This window comes from Amphiura filiformis, chromosome 18, assembly GCF_039555335.1.
Source record: "Amphiura filiformis chromosome 18, Afil_fr2py, whole genome shotgun sequence".
Classification (NCBI taxonomy): domain Eukaryota; kingdom Metazoa; phylum Echinodermata; class Ophiuroidea; order Amphilepidida; family Amphiuridae; genus Amphiura; species Amphiura filiformis.
This window is the reverse complement of record NC_092645.1, coordinates 16,450,747-16,461,099: the sequence shown is the minus strand read 5'-3', so window position 1 is coordinate 16,461,099 and position 10,353 is coordinate 16,450,747. Positions and strand designations below refer to the sequence as shown.

The window sequence follows — 10,353 nt, the reverse complement described above, 5'->3', positions numbered from 1 at the left end:
AAACAAATCTTATGTTCCTAATAATATTAGACTACATTCTTTCAGATGCAAATGACTAGAAATTCATATCTGGTGTACACCTAAAGTTATTAGGTGTCAAAATTTGCCGATTTTAAGCGCCATTTGTGGCTGAACCACTTTAGGGGGCCTAAAATTCTGTAGGGGTCTAGAAATTTCTCTTTTTTGAATTGCTCATAGACATTGGCACATGGTTAATCCATTCTGAACATAATTAGGACCTATAAGTGCACTGTGGCATTATCATGGGTCCTTCAAAATCAAAGATAATTTGATTGAACAGTATGAAGTGCTGATTTTGACCCCCCTGAAATCCCAACGAAATTACGAAATCAATCTTTTTTGGCATTAGGCATTTCAGACACAGCCAGTGAGTGACCACATTCAAAAAGAGGGTCACAACTGATTTAATTAAGAAGAAAATGCCTCTCAAAGAGAGCGCTTTGTCATTTGAACACCTTAAATTCCCAATTTTGGTCAAGGTCGCCAAACTTAGATGGCCCGCCATTCGGAAACGAAATTGAATTTGAATTTTTTTCTTGTGACCTCACCTAGGGGTCTATGAAAGGTACCCCTGAGCCAAAGGAGAGCATAATCCAAGAGGGTGGGTGTACACTCAGTCTGTTTTGACATGGACTGACCCTACTTGTATTTCATACCTTGCATCTGACACGCGTTTTCATCGCATTATTGACAGCAAGTCCTTATTTCAACATTACTTTTGTAAAAAGTCATTCCCGACTCAAACTAGTAGACTTTCAGGAAAAAACAAATCACTGGTGCCTGATGGGAAATACTAGTGCGCCATCACCGGATTGCTCCCTGCTCTGCTAGCTGACGCTCTTTCAAGCTTGCTACTCGCATTGAACAGGCAGAGTTCGCAAAACTAACGGCGTCGTTATTTGCCAACCCTAATTAAACATGATCAAGGGATCGAAATTAATTATTCATAACCGATCGATAACTGGCCTCATTTTCTAACGAGCAAACCAGCGGGGTTTGTCATAGGTTTGCGTTGGGAATAGAACAACCGTGAATTTAGTGTCACCCCCTTGCTGTAACTTAGCTCCACTTCAACCGAATCGTTGACTATTTATTTTTTGACTGTGTCTTGTATAAACTGTTATGTTGAGGTCCGCTAAATTTCTTGATGGTCTTGTGCTCCAGTATAGTAGGCCTATCTATTTTGACTGTTTGACTTATTAGAAAAATGTTTGTTGTTTAACTCATAATTACGTTGTTCAAGCGGTGCGCCTGAAATAAGAGGCGGGAACTCCGTACTACTACAACTACTATATAGCATGAATAATATTGTCAACTTTAATGGATCTTTGATGTCTATTTTTTGTTATTGTTGCTCAATTCAGGTTTATATCATGCGCACACCATAAGGATACAGCAGCATACCACCAGACAACATAGTCCAGATCACGAACCTGCTATTCTGGATTTGGCTCAGTAGGCCATGTCAGACGCCTTCAAACACCATGGGAACAGCATCTAGTTCAAGTTCTGGCGTGAGTACCGGTATTAAAGGCAGTGGCGTAGCCAGCTTTCTTGGTCGGGGGGGATAAAAATTTCGGGGACAAAGACGAATTTCCCGGTTGCATTATTTTGACCAGGTATATAGACGAATCCAACGAGCCAAGTCATGGTCAAGATTTGGTCGGCCATCTTTGGTTTCCCGCTAGCACCAACCTGGTGTTTTGAGCGCCCGATTGTGCAAATAAAAGCCGCCTAACACCTAGAGAAGATGCAAAGACGAGGAGGGTTAATAGAATAATAATTATATAGGCCTACAATAGAGGTAATCCTGTCGCATCTATTCATACATAGTCCTTTTGTTCATCCATTTGTACATCAGTGAGCGTGTTTATAGTGGTGTACGGTATTTATACGGTATCATTATACGCATATAGGATTAGAATGGAATGTGACTTATCCGTTATCTCGGCTGTTTATAGTGGCAATCAATAGCGCTATTCTGAATCCGAGGTGGTTGAACTCAGCGTGTTCGAGGTCACCGCAATGCAATGTGGGAGACACAGATATGGTGCCAGTTTCAAATAGTTTGCCGTCGAAACGATACCGACCATTTATAAAATCATTATTGCTACAGTGCCGTACCATATCTGTAGGTGATGTGTTATTACAGTGACAAATTTGAGCTCGGAGAGTTATATTACCCTGCTCCACTTCCTTGAATAACGGTATCGTTAATCCCTGTCTGTTTATAGGGGCCGTATACGGAAAGAATATACTGCAATATCCATCGATATCGAAGGATATCAGTTCCGTATAATATGTGCGGCAAATAGCGCTATTGGTCTGTTTATAGTGGCGACCAATACCGTATAAGATGTACTTATACGCTAAATACCGGATAATCTGGCTCACTATAAACACGCTCTATGAATAGATGCGACGGGATTACCTCATGATTACCTGCGGAATTATCTCTATTGTATTAGGCCTATTATTCTATTAACCCTCCTCGACCTTCTCTAGGTGTAAGGCGGCTTTTATTTGCACAACTGTTGGAACTGTATTGTGTTGTAATCATTCTTTTGTCTACCTGTGTTTTCGCGGAAGGTGTAAAACGGGTGATGTAATGCAGTTTAAAATTTCCGCCGAATAGGCGTAAAAAAGGCCGAATCATTTCACATTTTGGATGCATTGTAGCCGACGGGGACCCAACTAAAGGCTGCTAGTCAGGTGTAGGAATGCGTGTATTTGGATTCGTCTATATATATATATATCGGTATATTACAGTGCCGTACTATTCAGTATCGAAGTTACGTAATGTTACTATGCCAACGGGATCACGCGCCAGAGCAATGAACTACGATCGAAACAATCACCACACAAAGAGCGTGTTTATAGTGGTGTACGGTATTTATACGGTATTTTTATACGCATATGGGATTAGGCTGGAATGTGACATATCCGTTATCTCGGCTGTTTATAGTGGCGACCAATAGCGCTATTCTGAATCCGAGGTGGTTGAACTCAGCGTGTTCGAGGTCACCGCAATGCAATGTGGGAGACACAAATATGGTGCCAGTTTCACTAGTGTGCCGTCGAAACGATACCGGCTTACTTTTTAACATTATTGCTACAGTACCGTACCATATTTGTAGCTGATGTGTTATTACAGTGATAAATTTGAGCTCGGAGAGTTATATAACCCTGCTCCACTTCCTTGAATAACGGTATCGTTAATCCTTGTCTGTTTATAGTGGCCGTATACGGAATGAATATACTGCAATATCCATCGATTTCGAAGGATATCAGTTCCGTATAATATGTGCGGCAAATAGCGCTATTGGTCTGTTTATAGTGGCGACCAATACCGTATAAGATGTACTTATACGCTAAATACCGGATAATCTGGCTCACTATAAACACGCTCATAGTATATGGTACTCGAAGGATATCAAAATAGCGTGATCCGGTAACCAAGAGAATTACGTAACCACTTCGATGCTGAATTACGCTGACTTTCGTATTCGGCGAGGAGGACGATTTCGACCTCCTGGTTTGTTTACAAACAGAGAGGTAGACAAAAAACCGTTCGGCTTGTCCAAACACTCAAGTATCAGAAGGATGGTCCACAATAGCGTGATTCACGTAACCTGAATAGGGATTAAAAAGCTGTCACGTAGAACCATGTGCTTCTATTGTCCAATTTGCCATCAAGATTTCATCATGATTTCATATGGAAACAGTTCAGACCCAGTACTTTGTTCTGGGTCTGATTTTTCCGACTAGGTAGGCTATATTAGAGAGACTGTAGGCATACATACTGTAAAGTCTTCGAGCTTCCAAAAATGCCTTTATTGGGACATTGTGCGCGCTTTGTTGTCAGTTGCCATTTCTGTCTGTCGAGACTGCAGAAGCAAAATACAAATTTGAATGATGTCTTTGTCCAATGACCGAATTTGCAAGAACGGTTATTACACAAACATAATTATGTAGTCCTAGACTGCGGAACTCAGTCCTCAATGATAGTCAGTCATTTATCTTTTGGTCGTTATATGACTATCATTTGAGGACTGAGTTGTTATAATATATTTTCCGAGGAGCAATTTCAGACAATAGCTGGGGATTAGTGGGGCAGAGGTTATCTATTGAATCCTTTCATGACCACTGAAGCATAGTCAAGTCTGCCAAGGACACTCGGCACAAATTGAAAGACCATGTCAACTATCGACAAAAGAATGCATGCATGTCAGGTTATACGACACCAATTTGGTGTTTGTTATGACACCAATTTGGTGTTTGTTATGCTCCTCGAAATTAGTACCTTACAGTCTATGTCTGATGTAGTCCTAGGGTTAGTGATGGTATAAAAAAATTCAACTTTTGGAGGATGAGGTTGCGGATCACAACGTGCCCCTTCAATATTGATTATTATATAAGGCATATTTGTTCAGATTAATTAAATAAATGTTTATACTACGCGTAGGAGTGTGAGAGCGCCAACGCACCACTGGGTACGAGCTGTCGAGTGGGGGTGACGACGGCGATGGTTGCGCACCAGCACCTCCTGGCTCATAGCCTGACTCAACCCTCATAGCCTAAATTCATAATGGTCTAACGAAATAAATCGAGACAGCGACACAGGCAAAGAATGCATATTGCGCATGCACGTGCTTGTATTATATACGTCAGTATATCCGGCAGTGTCAATGAACGGGGATGAAGGAGCTTATAATAATTATGTCCGGCTTCTTATAAACTCCCCATGTCATGCAATATCTTAAATTATATAAACCCATGATTTCATTTGCAGTTTCAACCAAACTATGGGGACTTCTATCTGTCTTCCGCACACTTCGATATTGATGCTCGCTATGACGTGATAGTTATTGGTTCGGGATACGGTGGCTCCATCGCAGCCAGTAGAGCAGCCAGAGCAGGGAAGAAGGTGTGTGTCCTGGAGAAAGGGCGGGAATGGAGACCCGGAGATTTCCCTGAGACGGAATTGAATTCCGCTGAAGAGGTACAAATGACGTTCCATGGGAATAAAACAATCGGTAAGTTGTTACTTTGTTGTTACCTTAGCTGATTAGGTATAGGCCTACATGGTATAAGTCAAATTCCTAACAAAGTGGACGATTCTTGGAGCTTTCGTAATCCTTCCAGACCTACCCTCGCCAGCCTGCCCAACCGAGCACCCAAAGCCAGAGACGAAAAAGACGTCTGGATACTCTGGATCTGGATGATTACTGGTCGACACTCGAAGTGGAGCCAAACGATCAGGGTTGTTGTGCACAGCTGTTGTTTAGTCGAACTTTTGGAGATGGTTGAGTATACTTGTGTCTTGAAATTACTTCGTTCGGTTAAATGTGGTTATGTAATCATGGTAATAGGGTAATCTGTTCCAGTCGGAAATTGTTTGATGGAATAAAAATCCCTTTAAAAAGGTATGTGCTGGGACATGGTTGTTCACAATGAGTAACTTCATATTTCTTTTTGTAAAAATAGTCAAAATAATTTGAAGTGGCAAGATTCGGTTGGTTCAAACCCTAAAATCAGGCACTTTTTCCCAGATACTGATGACTCAGTTGGATTCATTACATCAGTTCCATTCCAATTCTTATACTTCAATTCATATGCTCTTTACGTTGTTACTCCTCTTCAGGTTTACGTTCACCAACTTAAAGCCCAATACGAACAATTCCAAAATTTGACCCCTATATGACCTATGACCTCAAAACATTTTCACTCACCTGATGCTCCCTTACGCAGAGATTATTATCACTAGGTAATGTTTGACATTGAAATGTACTTTTACAAAGGAGAGCAATTCCCCCATCGCTTAATCTAAATCAACAATGACCTCATTTGACACCTAGATGACCTTTGACCTCAAATATCTCCACTCATGTATTGTCCTCCTACTCAAATATTATTATCACCAGGTTTGGGTGGCATGAGTAGGAAGCAGACACTGTTAGGGTACAAACACCCCTACACATATACCCCACATAGGCCTACATGGATTGCTAAATGGTCTTGTGGCCTAAAAAACAACCGACGTTAGCACCTTATAGTATAGATTAATTCATTCATAGCTCTTTTTGTTTTTTGAGAATTTAAGCATACAAAGTAACAAGCAAAATTTCGAGAAATATTATTTTTCGAAAGGTACCAGTACATACAGGCCTACACATACTGAACCCCAAAATAGCACCTTTAAAGCAAAGAATTGAATGTTTACTGATAATATTCTTAGTAACAAAATTCAATCATGACCTATGCCCTAAAGCTTCATTCTAGTTGTGACATATTTGTCATCATAAAAATATAATATTTGAAGGTGATGTGTGCATCAATAGCTTTTGGTCATCATCGTGTTACCAGGAAATGTACATATTTCCAATATTCAGTGATCTTGCTTATTTATTAACACAGGTCTTCGATGTGAGGGATTCAACTTTTACCATGTTTACTGCATGTTGCATGGTCAAACATGTTACATGTAGTTGAAAATTATCCAAGACATATTAAGATAACAGACCACCACAGACAGACCACTAGGAACATGAATAGAGTAAGATGTGTAAATTAAATATGTCATCATAACTCAGCAGGTCGCTCTCACCAGAGATATTGTATCACATACCATACAACACACTGAGATACTGAACTCCTACAAAGCATGTATGGTACCCGGTGTGTCTGCCCACATGATCCCATAGCCTGCCAAGATAAGTGTTCTAGTGAAGAGAACCAGCAAAACTTCCTAGTCAAGATTCAGAACTTTATTTTCCTAAAACATATACCTATTTTACCTTAACATGCAAAATCAACACAATATTTCTGATATCTGCACAGGCCAATTTTAGTATTTCTGTTTGTCATAACCATTTTGATCAATTTTTTGCAACATTTTTAAGTTTCCGTTTTCTTCATGAATTACTTATAGAAACAACAGAAAACAGAACCCAAGCAATAAGTGCTGGGTTGCCATTGGCAACCCAGCACAAAAAAGAGTGTTTTTAACAGTTCATGTTTGCAGGTGGACTCTGGTATGCGTTGGCGTGTGAGTGCCTTTATGGACGACGGAGCGGCCGAAAGAGGTCGTCGAGGAGGATAGGCATATGCCTACTCATTGCTCAGTTTGGGTGCTCCATTGGGCGCGCTGTCGAGCATGTCGAGGCTGGTACTACTTGACGGACTAAGCTTTTTTTTGCATGCACTGCAAAAAAAAGTGTTCAACATTAGAACACCACCTGTGCAAAATTTGACACACTGTATTCAATTTCATAATGCTTGGTGTTCGTAACCATAATGCTTAGTGTTCGTAACATAACGTCAGAGGAAACTTTTAAACACATAGTGTTTGAAGTGTTCAGCATTCGGACACCACCTGTTCAAATGTTGACATACTATATTCAATTTCAGAATGCTTAGTGTTCGTAACATAATGTCAGAGGAAACTTTTAACACATAGTGTTTGAAATGTTCAGCATTAGAACACCACCTGTTCAAATTCGACATAGGCCTATAGGCCTATTTGACACACTGCGTTCAATTTTGTAATGCTTAGTGTTCGTAACATAACGTCAGAGGAAACTTTTAAACACATAGTGTTTGATCATTCACTAAATGTTCATAAAATGAACACTGTATGTTTAATCTACAATTTTCACAACACTATTAATAGGCATATAGCATAAAATGCTCGCCTGATTGTAAAACCATTTTTATAATTGGTTACTATTATTTATGGAGATCATCAGTTGTTCTCATTTTATTTTACACAGGCCTGCAGCTTGCACGGAATGAAAGAACATTGAACATTTTGAACATTTTGTGGTTTATAGAAAAATACCTGATAATAGGTCTATTATAGGGGTAGCCTACCCTTACGTCGAATATTGAAATTTAGGCCTATACCGTACACTCCAAATAACTCTGGGTGCACGCCCATAAAGGTGTTCACAACTTTTACACTGAATGAACATGTAATGTGTTCGTTTTGAACACTGTATGTATGTAGGCTATATTTACCACGTGCTGGGCCACGCATGCGTCGTTGCACCGTATAATAGAACAGACGATGTCATCGGAGTGAGAAACCGCGATTTGGACGGGGATTTGAGGTGAGATTTTACCCACAAAATACCATTTTATTTAAAAACAAATATATCGAACGTGTTCTCCACATATCATAGAACAACGAGACTAAAAATGTAAATTCATCGTTTTTTGTATTGCGTGGTTTTAGTGCATTTTAATGAATGCGCAGTAAGCTTATCAATCATGACCATGCAATAGTCACATGGTCAGACAGTGTGCAAATCTGCAATTTGATATAGGCCTAATGTGAATTATACTGTAGGCCTAAACCTCTGACGAGTGTGTCTTACAACTGGTCAGTATGCGGGTCGATTTCATGCCATGGCATGCCTGATGGAATAGATGTAGGGGAAGGTGGGGCATAACGGACCCCCGGGGCAAAACGGAACCACCTGGAAAAATAGGCCTTCGCAATACTGCCGTCTATGCAAATCATATTGAGGAACACAAGTATGGCTACGAGGATTTACAACAAAAATTTTATCTGAAACAATCCACTGACATTCGAGCAAGATCGAGTCAAAAAATTACTACCCGTCTGGTGTAGGCCTAAAGGCTAAGATATGTAGATGTTTAATGCGCTGAAATTTTACTTCATTAATATCGGATTCCCAAATAATTGTGTATATTGTAAACATGAAGGTACTAGCCATGAGCTGTATTAAGTGCATGGCCTATATGCTACGATGTATTATGCATGCAACCTATTTCTAAAAAATCGGGTATGGGGCAAAACGGAACCCTCCTAGGTGTGGGGCATAACGGAACAGGGTTCCGTTTTGCCCCAGGCGTTTTGTCCCACAGATGGGTTCCGTTTTGCCCCAATTGGACATAACTTGTCTTCACTCAAGGAAATGTAGGCGTTATCTAGGGGCCTACTCGAACATGGTAAACACTTCGCTGAAACATAGACATATAACTAGACCTACAGATAGAATTAATGATTAAAAGTTAACCACTTACTCCACAGAGATGATAGGCCTACTGAATATTTCTTTCTGATCAAATATTGGTCATACATATTATAGGCCTACTAGGCCTATAAGAAGTTAACCACTCACTCCACAGAGATGGTAGGCCCACTTAATATTGTAACTGAATATAGGCCTACATATAACTAGGCCTAGGGCCTACCGATGGAACAACTGATATAAGTTTACACCCAGGGTGCCGTTTTGCCCCATAGGGGTTCCGTTTGCCCCGATAGTGGGGCAAAACGGGGTTTTTTGTTGAAAATATTTCTTCATTTTTATAAAAATTGTAAGATTCAAGTTATATTGGTTAATGGTATATTAAAGGTAAATACAAACTTCAACTGAACATATAATTTTTACAGTCATATTACTTATGGTGACGTCACAGAGCATCCTCAAAGTTAAGTGTTCCGTTATGCCCCACCTTCCCCTAATTGCGATGTTGCACTAGTCAAACATGCATAGGCCTAGCCCTAGGTTTGCTGTAATTTACTACTGAGTCTGTTGTTACAATTAAATTTCGGACTAAGGTGTACATTTATACATTGACCCATTGTACTTTTCTTTGTGCAGCCGTATTGCATCCCTTTTTGTAACACTTATTGAACATATGTAGGCCTAAGTGTCATATGTTTTGTAATGTCTTTGATTTTTATGGAAATAAAATATGAATGAATATGAATATGAATGTTCCAGACTAGAACACTAAGTGTATGACATTTGTGAACACAACTCAGTGTTCAAAGATTAGAACACAAGTGTTCTAAATGATTAGAACACAAGTGTTCTAAAGCTGAACACATTTGATTTTGAACATGTAAATGTGTTCTTAAAGTGTTACATGGCATTGAACATGTAAATGTGTTAGGATTTGGAACACTTTGTGTTCAAAGTTTTAACATTAGGTGTTCAAAACATGAACACACCATGTTCACAAAATGACGACAATATGTTAACATCAAGTGTTCAAAAGGTGAACACACGTGTTCACAAATTATACTGTTGTGTTAAGGCCGTGTAAAATTAATATTTTGGTTCTCGTCCCTCCCTCCTCAATTTCTGGGATTTGTCAGATTTTTTTTTTTTTTTAGATTTTTAGATTTTTTTAGACTTTGGAATGATTTATGAAATTTTCATACATATAAATAAGTTTATTAGAGAACAAGCATCACTTCCAAGTCTTTTTGTGGTGCTCTAGGGGTTTATCCTCAGAATCTCACATTTGAAAAAAAAAAAGGGCCTCATCGTTTCCTCGAGCACTGTTGGAGAA

The 10,353-nt window shown here is 39.5% G+C and overlaps 1 protein-coding gene across 1 annotated transcript in view; it reads left to right on the top strand.

Annotated features, from left to right (window-relative positions):
• Positions 1 to 1,233: 1,233 nt before the first annotated feature.
• The window catches only part of LOC140139930 (uncharacterized), a 30,402-nt gene continuing 21,282 nt past the window's right edge, over positions 1,234 to 10,353 (top strand). The window contains exons 1-2 of the mRNA XM_072161711.1: positions 1,234 to 1,535; positions 4,814 to 5,057. Of these exons, the coding sequence (XP_072017812.1) occupies positions 1,506 to 1,535; positions 4,814 to 5,057 (274 nt within the window). The 5' untranslated portion in view covers positions 1,234 to 1,505. The remainder of the gene's footprint in view (positions 1,536 to 4,813; positions 5,058 to 10,353) is intronic.